The sequence below is a fragment of the Carassius gibelio genome, chromosome B10 (assembly GCF_023724105.1).
Source record: "Carassius gibelio isolate Cgi1373 ecotype wild population from Czech Republic chromosome B10, carGib1.2-hapl.c, whole genome shotgun sequence".
Taxonomy (NCBI): Eukaryota; Metazoa; Chordata; class Actinopteri; order Cypriniformes; family Cyprinidae; genus Carassius; species Carassius gibelio.
The window spans coordinates 19,099,972-19,116,541 of NC_068405.1; the positions used below are offsets into that span (position 1 = coordinate 19,099,972).

Consider the following 16,570-nt stretch of genomic DNA (forward strand, 5'->3'; position numbering starts at 1 on the left):
TAACTTGTTAATCAGGACATTAGTAGTTTTGATTGTAAACACACACACACAAAAAATCCAATACTATATGATTCTCTATGTAATATCAGCGTTTTATTTTAACCTAAGTGTTGTACAACAATATAAAGGTTATTATAACTATACTTGCAAGGTAGCATAGTAGTGCATGAATGCCTCTACTGGTCAGTCATGAGAACAATTTCATATTAAGCTTTTGTTTGCTACTTCAGAATCATATTCTCTTGGAAGAAGACTTTTCAAAAGAGCATTCAATGGTCTGATGATCACTCTCAAACCTCATGCAATGGAAAATAATAAATTCAGGCTTTAGTGATTTATAAGCTATTTATAAATAATGGTAGGAGAACTTGTGTCTGATAAAAATAACAATATAATCCTAAACTTGTTTGCAAAGCTTTACATGTACACTATACACAGAGCAAAAAACAATCATTAGCTGTGTGCAAAATTATGTAGTTATATATATATATATTGATATTCTACAGGAAAATCTGTTGCTAAATCTTGTCCTGATAAATATGAGCAGCTAAAATAGGATTGTTTTCTTTAGACTGTAAACAACTGGAAAAGAAGTATCCCTCTTTTTCACACTGATTGGCCACTTCATGAGTTTAAATCAGCTGCAGCTATTCTCATATTTACATGTTTATGTGCAGGAACAAGAGCATTTGCTATGGCTGAGGTTTATGGACGGCTCTTCCAGTCTGTTCTCTCACTTTTTCCAGTTATCATCCCTCTATCTGATCGGTCTTCAGCAGAACCAGAAGGGCATCCATAAAAGTGAACGCATCGCTGCACCTGCAGCCATTCCAGCCAGGAGACCCAATGCAATCTGCTCTCCGAAATTGTCATCACAAGAGTCTCTGTGTACCCAGACATGTTGAGTCCCTGCAGGTAAGCACATCAGCATTAGAGGTAGCTACATCCCTGGTTAAATGTGATTCTACACATGGCAGTGGCAATAAATTGTTACATTAAAAACAAAATATTTACATTTCAGCACAATTTCTTATATTTTACCCAAAACGGAAAGTGTGCTATACCTGCTTACCAATGGATCCTCTGCAGTGAATGGGTGCCGTCAGAAAGAGTCCAAACTGATAAGAGCATCACATCAATCTACAAGTACTCCACATGACGCCTGTCCATCAATTAACATTTAACAAAATTACTTTTTCTCTGGAGAAAGGTGTGAAGACACATTTAGACAGAAGCAAGGTTTGAAGTTTTATTAATCTTAATGGTAGATTTGTTTCTTAAAAACACGTGGCTGTTCACTTCTGGTGACTGGAGTCATATGGATTACTTGTGGATTATAGTAATCCTTGTATTTTCTGTTTGGAGTGGACTGTCAGAGGATCCATTCACTTCAAATAATCCAACGGTGAGCAAGTGATATAATGCTAAATTTCATCAAGTCTGTTTTGATGAAGAAACAAAATCATCCACATATTCCTGAGGGTAAGTACATTTTCTAGGGGAACTATTCCTTTAATTTTAATTCTTAAGCAGCTGTAAAATGCATTCCCTTTCTTTGTGCTTTCTGCAGAATGAATGCTGTGTTTGTATAATTACCTCCACTACCTGTACTTGGCATGATGTAAACCGCATTATGACTGTTAACTGGAACGGTCTGGTATGTATCTTCATAAGGATTGTATGTGAGAACCTATGAGAGTGAAAAGAAATTTAAGAAATGTAAATGTAATAAATTACAAATGACAGAGAAATCAGTCTGCATGTCAAGGAAAGCACTCACAGGGTTGCTTTTTGCCTCCATGAGTTGGAGATTCCAGGCCCTGAAAAGTGACAGGATGGAAATAAATTTGAGAGGAAAGTGAGTGGGGCTTAAAATGTCAAAGGTCAAGACTTACAGTGCCTCATCTTCACTGTTGGCGCACAGGACCAGCGTGTTACTATCCCTCAGGAAAACAACCAGCAGATTCTCTCTGGGGTGACTCTCAGGTGGACATACATCTGCTCACAAAGACACTATCTGTTAAAACAGTCTTAAAATGTTTTCATACCATGCACATCAAACTGAAAGGTAGAAAAAGTTCCTTCTTACTTGAACACTCCAGTCCAGATTTCACATTCACACAGGTGGCTTTCAGATTCACTTTGGCCTCGTAGTCTCTTCTAGAGTCAGTTTGGTAAAAAACAAAGCTACCATCTATCCACAGGTCACACCAGTTCAGCTTCCATCGTTTGAGGACTGAAGCTGTGAATAAAAAATAATTAAATCATAATAAAAATCAATATTGTTATTATCATCTCTCTCCATTATCCATTTTCAGAGGTATGCGGCTTCCACCACAGTTAGCATTGTTAGCAACTCAGACATCTGTATGCTAACGAAGAATAGACCTTTATTTATTGGTCAAGTTTTATTTATACTATCAATAGTAATATTCCAGTGTTTTTTTAAAGGGGTCATATGATGCGATTGATTTTTCTATCTATCTATCTATCTATCTATCTATCTATCTATCTATCTATCTATCTATCTATCTATCTATCTATATATATATATATATATATATATATATATATATATATAATTCTTTATTTTTTTATGTAATCCCAATGGCATCAATTAATCTTTTTTTTTTTTTTTTTATTAATGTGCTATTTGGATTCTCAGCCTGGAGTCCAGAATCTACTGTTCTGTAGGCTACTGTAACACTGTAACACTGACCGTAAGAGGATTACTGCAAACAGTGTCAGGCCCTGAGTTTCATAACAAACCTTCTGGAAAAGTCTTTGTCATAATAATACATAATATATAATAATATTTTATCTATTTATTTTAATATACGTACAAATTCTTCCCTCAATTTTCTGTTGCAACTTCAACTACTTATTTTTTTCAGAGGTTCCTTGAGAAGACTGAGAAACTCTTCATATAAGCATATATAAATGAAGAATCATATACTTACTCTGTCTCCAGAGCCAGCCAGATTTGAGCAGAGCCATTGGGTCTGATCAGTCAACTGCCCCCGGAATAACAGCTGTACTCCTAATGTGGTGGTGCTTGTTTGATATGCTGGCTGAGTTTAGTTTGTGAGCGATGACAGTGACTGTAAGACGTCTCAGCAGTCGGAGGGGGTTTTGTAGTGCTTGAATAGTTTGATAACTCTTCCTCTAATCCTTTAAACAGGCCAAAGTGAAGCTTCGCTTGTCCAGTAATCTCAGATTACATCACTGTGTGTGTTTGTACTGGTTGTACGTGGAATATTCTCTTCCTTTCCTGTATTTCTTAATCTCTACTTCATGTTTTTGTGTATTACTGTAAGTCTTAACAGTTAACAGTCTCCTTGCTCAGATTTAATGCCATATATGCATAATGAAGCCCACTCCTCTAAATCACAGTTTCTGGGTAAACAGGCTTACATTATACACCTTTTGCCTTTTTTAGATTTGAATTAAAAGTATTGTTTTTATGAACTCATTTACTTTCTGGAGATGTCCGAATAAAGAGGTTCTGAATGATTTTGTAACTCTGTGGACAGGCAAAGCACATCATGTTCAAATGCACACCTTTGGCTAAATTTAGCAAACACTGAGTAATTGAAGTAGTCATATCAAGCCAATTGTAATTTAGTTTAATTTTTTTATTTACCATTAATGACAAATGTATAACAGAAGCTGTGAAACCTGTAATTAGAAACTTCATCATCACTGCATGGCACTGCATTTTTTTCTAAATCAGGAATTAACTGTAATCTAGAGTATTTCTCAGGTATTGAAACAGTTTAAACAGCTAGAAACAGTGCACTTTTAGAAATCGATGTATTGCAATGCATGACCATAAAAAGTAGGCTATAAATACATAGCCAAATGCAATATTTAAACTACTGCTAATTATCATTATTATTAAAAAATAGAACGAAATAATTTATTATAATTTATTATATTGAACTTCGTTCAGTTTGATTTGGTAAGTGTCCCACTTACATACGCCCACCACTAGATGGCCTCATTTCATCAATACGCAGGGCCTTTTCGTGAGTATTTTATGATAATTAAGGTGTAATACATTTAATTGACAGTTGATAACGTTTATTATCGTCGTCACTACAATTATAAATGGAATGAGAGAGGCAGATTAAGGGCAAAGACTATAGAAATAACTTTCTAGTCTCTAGTTATGAATGCGATTTTTCTCATTCATCTTTGTCTGATACACACACTTAGGCTACTACACGCTAGTCTGTACATATTTAGCTTCATATTCTAACGGAAACATGTATCACATACGCACACATAAACATACATTACAAATTGTAATTTACAATAGTGAATTGTCATATTTGTCTTCAAAACATATATTATTACTCGTTCACTGGAGGGCGCTGTTCTTCCGAATTCTGCTCCTCTGACTGAAGTTCTCACTTCACTTCTCAGCGGAGTTTTTACGTGAGCGGCTCAACGGAGGGGTCTTGAAGTATTTTAGTGGAGGTTTCTTTTTTCTTTCTTCCGTCTAAACAGATTATTCTGCACTGCGTATCTCCGTCCTACAGATGTGTTTGGGTTTTGCGAGGTGAATTTCTGAGTTTTTCCCTGTATTTTCCTGTATCCAGACATGCAGCCTCCTCCAAGAAAGGTGAGACGACCTGCTTCTTTTTACGATGTGTTGTTGTCGTGAGAGTATAGGCTATTTGTTTGTTTGCTTTTTTCTTGTCTCCATGTTTGTTTGACTAAAACAAACTGATAGATAGATAGATAGATAGATAGATAGATAGATAGATAGATAGATAGATAGATAGATGTTGATTAGCTGTCTGTTCTAACCATAATGTCAGTTAATTATCTATTAATTAGGATAACTGCAGGGCATCTGCCCCGTCTCCTTTGCCTCCAGTATGCCAGACACGGGTTTCTCTTTCAGGCTGGTGTGATCTGGGTCAGAGTTGGTTCTCCATAGGCTGTCACTGTGTGTGTTGCAGGTAAAAGTCACACAAGAGGTGAAACAGACTCACACAGAGCAGCTGAACAGACTCCAGCTCAAACACCAGACAGATTTGGACTTCCTTGAGGATCTGAGGTCGGGTTTGATTCACATTTTACATTGCTTTTAAAATACCTATCAGGCTGTTTTCTGTCTGTCTGTCTGCTGGTGTATTAGTGCTGAACTGCTTGACTGTGTGTGTGTTTAATCCTCAGGACATACAGTCAGAAGAAAGCGCTAATAGAGAAAGATTACTCGCAGGTGAGTTGAGGCCATTATATCCAATTGTATGAGTTCATAATTTAAAGTATGTTTATTTTTGATGATACAGGCTGATTTTTGTTCTGATTTTCTGTTCAGCATAATGACAGATGTATTAATGATGAACAGATGCGTCTTCCCCTGATCCCTGACATTTTGTTTAGTTTACAAGTGAGTTTAGTTTAGATTAGTTTGTTTTTGTAGTGAGGTAGAGGAATAAATTAAAAACCATCATAGCAATAAATGACATTTTTAAATATATTAAAATTTAAATTGTAATACTTTTACGCAATATTACTCTTTGTACTGCATTTTGATCAAATAAATGCAGCCTCGTTCAGCATAAGAGAATTAATTGTAGTGTATATTGCATTAACAAACACCCAAATTATTTATATTAAATTCTATTATTTACAACCTGACATGCTGACCGTCTTCATCAAGATACTATAAGATCTGTGTGATCACCTGGTGAATGGAGAGCCCAGCTGTCTGAATGACTCTCAGTATCTGTGTGTGTGTGTGTGTGTGTGTGTGAGTGTGTGAGTGAGGGGTTCTTTTCTGTTGGATCTGAAGCTTGTGCACCTGCAGAGCTGCTGCATGCTGATTGGCTCAGGAAGACAGGAATCTCTCTCTTCTTCAAGGTCTCTTCCTGAGTCGACTCTTCAGAGCTGGCAGCTTTTAGGACTGGGTTGACAGTGCCAGATTGTAGTCTTAGGGACAGAAAGCAAATCTTCACTGTTTTGGGGGGATGGTACTCACTCTTTGTACTTTTTGGAACTTGTTACGGTTCAGTTATTCCAGTTTGTTGAAACTTTGCCGGAATTATCATCAGTACACCTTTAAAAAAAATGCAGTCCACGGCAGTCCCATTGAAAACCAGTTTTGGTTGCCTTCCAAGAACCATCCGGTAAAAAGTTCTTAAAATATATATTTTTTTCTTATTATGATAAACTTTTTAAAATTCTGAAGAATTTGTGAAACGGAAAGGTTCCATTGATGTTAAAGGTTCATCTTAGAACTATTGATGCCAATAAATAATCTTTTTTTTTTTTACTTTAAGAGAGTAGCGGTGAAGTAATGAAAGGAACTAAGTTTTTTTATTTTTTGCTTTGATATTTTACCAAATTGTTTGTGATTTTTGGAGATCAGTCCAGTACAGTGACATTTACTTGACTTGAAGATGGAAAGTGAGTGTTAGTTTCTCCTTTCTTCTGTTTCAAAGGCAGCCAGTTGCTTACTCACATGTAAATCCACATGTTGGCGCAGTTTGTACCGCTGTCTGGCATTTAAGTGTCAAGCAGACAGGCAGAAATAGTCAATACCCATGTGGGTTTCGCCTTTACGGATTGAAAGTTGTCCTGCATGTTTTCCACATTTCCACTGATCTGGAGTGATGGGATAAAAGGAAACATTTCTCTAAGGCATCTGTTTTATTTTTTGTGGCAATGATTGAAGTGGGATTTTTTTTTAATGCTTCTTGGAAGCTTTAAATCTAAACTTTCATGAATGTTTAATGACATTATATTGAAGCAACTGGAAAATTTACTCATCCTCAGGCCATCCAAGATGTAGATGAGTTTGTTTCTTCATCAGCATCAGAACAGATTTGGAGAAATTGAGCATTACATCACATGCTTACCAATGGATCTACTGCGGCAAATGGGTGCCGTCAGAATGAGAAGCTAAACAGCTGATAAAAACATCACAATAATCATCCCAAAAGTAATCCACACCATTCCATCAATTAACGTATTTTGTGAAGTAAAAATCCATCATCAAGACATTTTCAAACAATCGCTTCCAACTAAAATACGAGTCCTCTATCCATAATATTGCTTTCTCCAGTGAAAAAGTAATCTTGTCTGAATCAGGAGAGAAATCAGATCAAGCACCATCAAAAACATTTCTAAACAGATGTGTTTGTGGATTTTGATGTGAGAGGACAAGAAGGGACGAACCTTTTTATCTGAAGAAGCATTATTATGACTTATGGAACTGTTATTTTGGCTAGAAGACCATCAGTATTGTATGAACTGCTATATAAATGTATGTGGCTTGACTTTGTAGGCTCTGCAGAAGCTTGCATCACAGTACATGAAGCGAGAGTGGTCCGGAGCCCCATCAGAGGAGCAGAAAGACTCCAGGTAATAAGAGGGATGGATAGAGCACAGAAAAGAGCATTTATGATTGATTTTCAATTTTGAAAGATGTTTGCATGCATGTGTACAGAAATGTTTGGGCCGTGTGGCGATCCTACTTGGAGGGTGTGATGAAAGTGAGCCAGTCTCGTATCAACGGATGTGAGAACTACAGAAGCCAGATCTCAGATCCGGTGAAGACGTTCAGAGCACAGAAAGACCTTCAGCTGAAGAAGGTAAATGCATTAAAAGACACTCTGCACTAAAGCGTAACATCGGCCATTCCCGAACATGTTTATTCATCTGTCCTCTCTCAGTGCTGCGAACAGCTGGCAAGAGCTCAGGCCGATCTGCAGGTCACGATCAGAGACCTGGAGAAGAACCGGAAGACCTACCAGGAGGCGGAACAAACAGCGCAGACTGTGAGAGAGAAAGCTGATATGGAGGCTAAGTACGTTTGCCGACCTGTCACATGTGAAGGAAGAGACATCAGCTGTCCACAAGAACAGGGCAGAGGGTTATCGTGTTTTTCAGTTTTAAATGAAGATTCCTCTTTTTTTGCTGTTTTCCCTTACTCTTGTTTCCTTTTCTCTGTTTTTTTTCTATTATTCCTGTTTATTTGTGCAAAAACAAGGTCAAGGCTCAGTCTGTTTCAGTCACGCTCCAGTTTGAAGAGGGCGAGTGTGAAGGTACAATGCACAATTTATCAGTAACATATTGGTTCATTTCTTGATATTTAATGTTAGTGCATGCTCATTTCTCCTATTTTTCATGTTAAGATTACCATGTAACACTCACCCAGAGTTAAACTTTAAATAAAACGAATGACTTAATAACACAAATAAATGTTATCCAAAATGACATTTACCACACAGTACATTAAAGGGGTCATATGATGCGATTACATTTTTCCTTTCTCTTTTGAGTGTTACAAGCTTTTGGTGCATACAAAGATTTGTGAAGTTGCAAAGAATAAAGCATCAAATTTAAAGAGATACTCTTTATAAAAGTTAAGACTCTGCTACGCACCCCCCAAAACGCCTTGTTTAAACACGCCCCCACATTTCTACGTCACTATGTGGAAATATTTGAGTAATGTCACCGAAATGTTCACGCAAGGACAGAAGGTGAGGTTTCAGTAACTGCAGTTAGTGTTGAAGCAGTCATGTCAGGGAGATGCTGTGTGTATGTAGACGAAAGCAAAATCACTTTATTTGTCCTTCTGAAATTAGATGCATTTAGGAATCTTTAAGATTACTTACAACAGAACAGCAAATTTGAAAACAGAAAATTGTTATTGACAAAAATAAATTAAAATAATAAAAAACATGTACATAAATTACAAACATATAAGCAAATAACATAAAATTAATATAATCCATTTAACTAGAACATTACTTAACTACAGTGAATGATGTTCTGCCATCTTTATGTAGTAGAATTTGCTCGCAAAATCATTGTGACAATTTTCTGTTGACTTCAGCTGAAAGCCAAGAAGAACGAATGGAAGTCCAAAGCCACACAAGCAAGGAATGATTACCTGCTCTCACTGTCAGCCACTAACGCTCATCAGGACCGCTATTATGAGACAGATCTGATCAGCTGCGTAAGGGTGAGGCCAAATGTTGCTCATCTTATTCATTGTTTTTATTTAAAATCGTCTTCAAAGCACAACTGTTTTCAACATTTTTCAGTGTTTTCATTGATAATAATAAGAAATCTTTATTGAGCATCAGATCAGCATATAAGAATGATTTCTGAAAAATCTGGTGACACTAAACACTGGATTATTGATGCTGAAAATACATCTTTGCATCACAGGAATACACATGATTATATAAACATACAGTGTGTGTATGTATATATAATTTATAATCACTTTCATCACAAACAAAGATCCAATTGAAAATAAAAATACTATTCCTTGTTTTTGAGTCCAGGTTTTAGATGGCAGTTTCTACGATCACGTACAGAGTTTTCTGATTTCACTGTGTCAGACAGAGCTTGAGACGTCTCAAAGCATTCAAGACACTTTTCAGTGCCTGCTGGAGTCTTCCAGTGGGGTGAGTTACACACACACTTGAGTATACACTGCTATGGAAAAACACACATGAACCACAGTGGCCGAATGTAGAGCAGGTAACATGATATGCCACCAGAGGGTTATTGGATCAAATCCCAGCTCAAGCAGTTAATACTGACCTTAAAGAGAGAAATGTACCTGCTTTGGAGAGTTTTCAGTGGTTTAGGAATGAAATCTTTATTCTATATTAGAGCAGACAGTTTTTTTTAAAGATATATTTATGTTTCAAGTCTGCAGTAACTGGGAAAAACATAAAAATGTTGAAATTAGAAATATAAAATGACTGTAAGTTATTATTATGTGTACATTTGAAGAGTAATCGACTGATTTTCAGCAGTGACAGCCTTTAGCCTGTCATTAGGTCTGTTTGTAGTCCTGTGTTGTTGTAATTCGATGATTCTCACAGTGTTTCCATTCAGTTTGTGTGACTCAGGTTTAATGTCTCTAGTCTAGCATCAGATTACAACACACACACACACACACACTATTCATGAACTACCTGTTCTGGTGGTCTTTCGTTCTTCCCAGGGAAAGATTATGTTAGCTGTGCTATTGTAAATGTGACATCTTGACATTAGTCAAGTAGTTTACATAAACGTAATTGTCCTTGTGTGTTTGCATGTATGTGTGTGTGTCTATAGGTGACACAGGATATTCACCAACAGATATTAATTCAAGACAACCCAGTGTTTCAGAAAGCTGCCCCCTTTCAGTATCAGCCCTGTGAAAATGATTCGGTATGTTGCCTTCCTTTCAAAAATGTACAACAACATCGCACAAACAACAGAGCATATAACAGTCATTCAAAAAGATTTTACATTTCTTGTGGATTCAATGTTTTAAATAAACGCACACCACACAATCTTATCCAAAAACTTCTCTTTTGCTTTAAATGTCATTTAAAACATTATAACAGACTTATATGTTCATTAATCAGTCTGACAAAGAGAGAAAGTGCTCTAATGTAGGCCGAATGCGTTCTTCCATGACTGTGCAACTGTTTTACAAATATGCAATAGCGCCCCCTGCTGCCAGCAAGTCATCTCACCCCTCACCACACTAGCATAGGGGCCCGTTTGTTCGCTAACCCTCTATTTGTTTGCGATTCAAACAAGCATTAGTCTGTTCCTAAAGAAAACATTAGAGATGCAGCCCTCAGCGCTGGTGGTGAGAAAAGAGCAGGGAAAACTGGGCGTCAGTGCCGGCAGGAAGCAACGCGGCATGTGAAAAGAGGGCATTGAGAAGTGAACCTGCCCCACCTCTTGCACCCGTCATGAACACCTCCCATTCCCCCATCCCAAAATATATAAAGCTTAATAAAACAAATACTGTATATTATTAGAAACTGTTTTATCACATTCTTTGGATGTATAATCACCAGTATCTGCATGTAGATCAGCTGATGCATGCAGGGTTCTGTGTTTTCTCACTCCCAGATGAGACTGATGGTTTGTGTTTTTTCTTCTCTTATGCTAAAACCATTTTGTCAAGGAGTTGCTCTGTAGAGTAGCATCTCGAAGGATCATTTTTCAAGAGCTTACGTCACCTAATCATTTAGTCTGTCAATATTTACAGACAAAATATTTGAAGAGTGCAAAGCTTTCAGTTTGGGAGATTGATGTTGTTCCAAGTTATGCTGGGACTTTTGTGTACAGATGGGCTCTGAGAAGCGATCAAGGTTTCATGTTCAGAAACAAGGGCTGTGTTGTGTATAAGTAAACTCTCTTTTTTTTGGTCTCTTTAGGTCAGGGAGCTGCTGAAGGAGAGTGGTACGGCTGAAGAACACAGTCTGAATAAAGAAGCACGGAAATGGGCCACACGTGTGGCCAGAGAACACAAAAACATCATCCTTACACAGCGGGTGAGGGGGCACTGAAACAATATAACGCCTTAGCATGTTGATTTTTGATATTTAAAATATTGTTATATTTCATCATTTATTTAGATATTTATTTTTCATTTATATACTAGGGTTGTACTAGTACTAAAATGTGACTGATAAATGGGCAATATGAAAATAAATGTAAAATCTTAAAAGATTATTTTCATGTAAATTTAAATTTAATAATTAAAATTAAATAATAATAAAAAATAAAAATGTTAATTATATTTATATCAATATTTATTAAATGAATTCATGCTATTTAAAATACATCTATTAATACATTATTAAAATTAAAGAATTTTAAAATTTAATTAAAAGTTGTATCTGTTAACATTAGTTAATGCACTAACGTGAACAAACAATGTATAAATGCTATTTGAAATCTTATTTATAAAGCTTAATAAATGCTACGAAAATATATTACTCATTCTTAGTTCATACTTTAATATTGCAAAGTGTAACTATAATATAAAATCTGTTTCGTCTCAAATTAAAAATAAAGCAATAACTCAATAAAATATCATATAAAATATTATAAAATGTATTTTATCTAAATAAAACTAAAACTATAACAACCAAATTCAGTCAAATAAAAATGTAAAACCTGTTTCATTTGAGTGAATTATCACAAGAATAACAACAGCATTCAATAAAAAAAATAACTAATAATAATAAATCTATTTTGACAATAAATTAAACATAAAACATTTGTAAAAGGAAATCATTCATTTTAAATGCTATAAGTTGATTTAGGCATCACAGCATTATAATGTACAGTATGAAATTTGTGTTTGGCTCGATGTTTTTTTTTAGACTCTTTTGGAGTATGAAGAGTCACATCTACAGGACCAGAATAACAATGAGCTGGAGCTGAAAATAGATGATGCAAGAGAATGCATTCGGAAATCAGAGGTGAAGAGTGTGATTATTTGTGTTTGTACATCAATCTAGTTCAGAAGTTGTCCATCACCTCTGGGAAAAACTCACGTGCCCTCTGCTGGTCGCTACTCCTGACTAAACTAAAGCTGCACATTCAGTAGTAGGTTGGTAAATGATGAGTCCACTCTTCCTGTAGACGGTGAAACTGAAGGCAGAGGCGCGTCTGAACCTCCTCAGAGACATTGGTGTGGCTGTAGATGTCTGGCTGAAGAGTGCCATGAACCAAGTGATGGAGGAACTGGAGAACGAGAGATGGGCGGGCCTCAATACCCACGATGCTTCATTCTCTGTAAGTCTCTCTTACAGTCAAAACCAGATTCACGCAAACCTATAAACCCTCTCTAATCGTGTCTTACAATAAATGTTTAAAGCACTCTGTAGATGTTGACAAAGAAGATGATGAGGACACGGAGACACTGGACGACAGCAGCTCCAGTCCCTCCAGCACTCACAGGAACTACCCTCTCACCTGCTCTGTGCTGTACTGCTATCAGGTGCACACCTAATGTGATCCAGCCCCATGTTCTTTGGTCTATTCAACCATTTGCAATGTCATTTCCTGTGCTTTATTTCCACAGGCATCTCAGTCTGATGAGCTCACAATCCAGGAACAAGAGATACTGGAGCTTATTGATGATGGAGACATGGAGGACTGGGTTAAGGTATATTCAATTTTGTTCTGTTCAAATACATTTGGTCTTTTTTATATTTCTAATTTTCTACTGACACATTAACATCCTTTTGGGGCCCTCTAAACTACATGGCACTTAGGATGTTGCCATTAATTGGACGAGTGTATGTTTTTCAGGCTAGGAACAGAGCAGGGCAGGTGGGATATGTGCCAGAGAAATACCTGCAACTTCCGACCTCCAGCTCTCTACTGAGGATGCTCCAGTCTTTCTCCAGCATGGACGCCCAATCACACACCTCCAGCACTTCTGCAGAACAAGAGCCAGAAATAGAGACACTCACCCAGAGCAGCCCAAACACTCATTGCAGCCGTGAGACCACTGGTTATAGTATAATAATTGGAGTACTGCCAGTTTATAGTACTATAGTACTGAATGCTTAAAATAATTGAACAAAACTGTACATTTTCTACCCTCTTTCTCTTTTGCACAGCCGTAAATCTGGCCAGGGCTTTGTACGCCTATGAGGCTCAGACAGAGGATGAGTTGTCTTTCCCAGAGGGAGCCGTAATTTGCATTCTCAGCAAACACAACCAAGAAGATGATGGCTTCTGGGAGGGCGAGTTCAACGGCGCGGTGGGCGTCTTTCCCGCAGTGTTAGTGGAGGATCTATGCAGAACGGAGAGTTCACAAGCACACAAGAGCATGAATGTACAGGTTTATACACCTACTATCGGAAAACACTGGCCACATTGAAAACGTTTTTTGTTCATGTTTACAGCAAGCCTATGTTCAACGCTGAAATATGTTTTGTAATAACTGTTTCTTACCACCAGGTGTCTCTGTCGGTTTTGGATCAACCAGCTTGTCCACCCACTGTGTTTCCATCCTGTAGCAGCCCAGAATCTGTCCCACTGCCATCTTTGACCAGCAAACTCATTTTAAATGGCTATCAAACCCCAGAACCCCCCAAAATCTCGAGCCACAGTAAGACAGGGCACCACTGCAAATCCTAAAGCTTTATAGTAAACCTCACTCTTACATTTTTAATGATGTTCAGTTTCACATCTCGATTCTCTTAAAAAAGTTGAATAATAAAAATACACAATGTGCAATTTATTAATTTAGCTACTTTCTAAAGTAAAAAAAACACACACATATATATATATATATATATATATATATATATATATTTTTTTTTTTTTTTTTTTTTTTTTTACGTCTTTCAGTTATATCTATTTTATATATATATATATATATATATATATATATATATATATATATATATATATATATATATATATATATATTCAACTTTATTTCAAGTATCGAAGATCATTTTTAATATTAGGATTATGGAATTATGTAAATTATGAAAACGTTTTAATGATAAAACAACATTACTGAGCCTTTTGTTCCCTTATTAGATTTATCAGATGTCAGAATCACATTCATCTGTGTTATTCCTCCACAGGTCACACCCACACCCCATCACCCAGATCCCCAGGAGAGGGCGGGTCGGGCCTGAGACCTGTAAGATCTGCACTTCTAAAGCTGCATGCCAATGATGGGCGCTTTTCTGTGAATTCTGATGGATGTTTTTGTTTTCTGCAGGTAAGAACTGCTCCTCCTCCACCCAAACAGCAGGCGCAGGGCCAGGTGCAGAAGAGAGAAGAGGTGGAGATCACACTGGTTTGAGTGACACTTTGGGACACATTTTTACAAGCGTTGTCATGCTGGGATGCACTGCGTGAATTTGTTCCAATGCAGGGTTGACATTCTGAAACTTCTTGAAAATAGAGATGCACAAGCTGACAAATCCATAAGTGGTTCCGGACCTCCTCCTCCAGTATGTTTTTGACAAGGCCCAAATGTGTTAATGAATGGACATGCAAAAGCAGGCTTTACTAGAGATACAAATAGACTTTAAAGGGAAAAGTGGCAATTTCAGTGTTGACTTTGTATGTATGATTATATATTCTGTCCATAAACAATTTTAGGGCTAACATGTTTAGATGCATATTGTAGTTTTAGCTAATCTGTACCTTTATTGTCAGTATTTTAATCATCTGATCAGTCATTATTTGAATGAATATTCACTTTGTAGGTATTGTATATTTCATGAGGCTAAACACAACCTGAGCACTTTAGATTTAGTTTGTAATGCATTACAGTATTTACTTTTATTTTGGAAATTCTTGTTTTCTTTTTGTTGGCATGTTCTTTAATTAAAAAAAGATGTGGAGATGGTGAAAAAACATTAATTTTTTGTCCCACAGTATTTAAAAAAAAGAAAAGAAAAAAAAGATGGTTCACCAAAAAAAAAAGAGATAATTTTTTTTCATCATTTATTTACCTTCATTTTATTCCAAAAGTGTTTGACTGTTTCTACAGTGGAGTACAAAAGGAAAGGGGTTTGTAGCAGCCACATATGTTCATTTGTTGTGTGGGAAAATTGGAGGGGAAAATATTTTACTTTACTTTTTTATGTCTTAATTTGCGAGAACTTTTTCATTTAGGTAAGATTCAGAGGTTTACAAAGGTCACTACACTCAGTTTTGTGTCATTTTAAAATAATGTCTCAGGATGATGCACAGATTTATTCCTGTCAGATTTCATGTTGTTCGTTCAGAGGCTTTTTCTGATCAAAAAGAAAGTAAAAACATTTCTGTCTACATATTTTGTGAAGTGGATCACAATAAAATTAAATATTATATATATATATATATATATATATATAGTTTCTGTAACTCCTTTTACTAATGAACGCCTTATCCACCTTATATTTGAGGTAAGGCAGACGAGACCGTTTGTAACTGTGGTGCGTTGCTTACTTTTCCTGTATAAAACATTACTTTGTTTTTTTATATTGCAAATTTATATTTATCAAATTATTCTGGTTTATGATCATAATTATAAACAGTTTGTTTCCGCATTCCAAAACAATGTCAAAATGTACCTTCTGAAGAGGATTTGATGTTAAGTGCGGTCTCAGCGGTTTTCAGTTTTATAGTCACAAACTCACATTAATAATAGGCCTAATTGTTTAATTCTCTGTGTAGCGAGACGTGCTCGTATAGTGGAGTTGAGCTCGGGTTAAACGCCTGCGGGTTCAAGCACTCATAACTAAACCTAAACAAACCTGCTTGAGATACGAATCTACGTTCGAAAATGATATAAATAGCTTGTTAGCAGGGGGATTTTACACTTGAACTCAACTTTCGTGCGATATTAAGTGACGAAGTCAAGTCATAGTTTGAGTGTTCACTCAGTTTTGAGTGCTGTCGATTTCTTGTAAATGGAAGATAACTTTTATATATATTAGAACTTTTTCCTCGAAATTCTGCGAAAAAAGGAGCATTGCGACAAATACACTGAATTACGATACTTTTTGGTTAACGTCTCGCGATTCTGAGGAAAAAAATGCAAGAAAAGGTCTCAGTTGGGAGACAAAAAAAAAAAACTGCAGTTAATACGTAGATAGATCGTTGTTCTTTTATGTGGCAGAAAAAAGTTTTAGCGGCAATATGTAAAAAAAAAGGTGCATGTCTGAGTTTAATCAAGTTGGGAATTAGCCAAGCAGAAATTACCATCACTCATGTTTGTTGGAATTCTGCCTTATACCAAATATAATTTCACTATTCATACAATAAAGAACCA

At 36.3% G+C, this 16,570-nt stretch overlaps 2 protein-coding genes across 3 annotated transcripts; one reads left to right on the forward strand and one right to left on the reverse strand.

Annotated features, from left to right (window-relative positions):
• Window positions 1-71: 71 nt before the first annotated feature.
• Window positions 72-3,145, reverse strand: LOC127966524 (pleckstrin homology domain-containing family B member 1-like). Its single transcript, XM_052567558.1, has 6 exons — window positions 2,961-3,145; window positions 2,090-2,242; window positions 1,896-1,998; window positions 1,781-1,820; window positions 1,597-1,690; window positions 72-909 (listed from the first exon to the last, which is right to left on the reverse strand). The coding sequence occupies exons 1-6, from the start codon at window positions 2,995-2,997 to the stop codon at window positions 773-775; spliced, it is 564 nt and encodes a 187-aa protein (XP_052423518.1). The 5' UTR covers window positions 2,998-3,145; the 3' UTR covers window positions 72-772.
• Window positions 3,146-4,431: 1,286 nt separating this feature from the next.
• Window positions 4,432-15,593, forward strand: si:ch211-176g13.8 (F-BAR and double SH3 domains protein 2). 2 transcript variants are annotated; one of them, XM_052567560.1, is made up of 20 exons: window positions 4,432-4,627; window positions 4,971-5,068; window positions 5,188-5,233; window positions 7,304-7,380; window positions 7,466-7,610; window positions 7,692-7,825; window positions 8,009-8,063; window positions 8,858-8,986; window positions 9,315-9,437; window positions 10,099-10,194; window positions 11,202-11,318; window positions 12,156-12,254; window positions 12,418-12,570; window positions 12,653-12,775; window positions 12,860-12,943; window positions 13,090-13,282; window positions 13,404-13,627; window positions 13,747-13,897; window positions 14,385-14,443; window positions 14,525-15,593. In XM_052567560.1, the coding sequence occupies exons 1-20, from the start codon at window positions 4,607-4,609 to the stop codon at window positions 14,606-14,608; spliced, it is 2,211 nt and encodes a 736-aa protein (XP_052423520.1). In that variant the 5' UTR covers window positions 4,432-4,606; the 3' UTR covers window positions 14,609-15,593. The 2 variants fall into 2 exon arrangements, with proteins under 2 accessions (XP_052423520.1, XP_052423521.1); XM_052567561.1 differs by having other exon boundaries at window positions 13,404-13,621.
• The last annotated feature ends 977 nt before the right edge of the window (window positions 15,594-16,570 follow it).

What these genes read in the sequence shown, in the direction of transcription:
- LOC127966524 (XM_052567558.1), bottom strand. Translation starts at nt 2,997, where the DNA reads ATGGCTCTGCTCAAATCTGGCTGGCTCTGGAGACAGA. An exon ending in TGGCTGGCTCTGGAGACAGA is followed by an intron (nt 2,243 to 2,960) that starts GTAAGTATATGA and finishes TTTTATTCACAG; the next exon opens with CTTCAGTCCTCAAACGATGG. An exon ending in ATCTGGACTGGAGTGTTCAA is followed by an intron (nt 1,999 to 2,089) that starts GTAAGAAGGAAC and finishes CTTTGTGAGCAG; the next exon opens with ATGTATGTCCACCTGAGAGT.
- si:ch211-176g13.8 (XM_052567560.1), top strand. Translation starts at nt 4,607, where the DNA reads ATGCAGCCTCCTCCAAGAAAG. An exon ending in AAAGCTGATATGGAGGCTAA is followed by an intron (nt 7,826 to 8,008) that starts GTACGTTTGCCG and finishes TGCAAAAACAAG; the next exon opens with GTCAAGGCTCAGTCTGTTTC. An exon ending in TGAAGAGGGCGAGTGTGAAG is followed by an intron (nt 8,064 to 8,857) that starts GTACAATGCACA and finishes TGTTGACTTCAG; the next exon opens with CTGAAAGCCAAGAAGAACGA.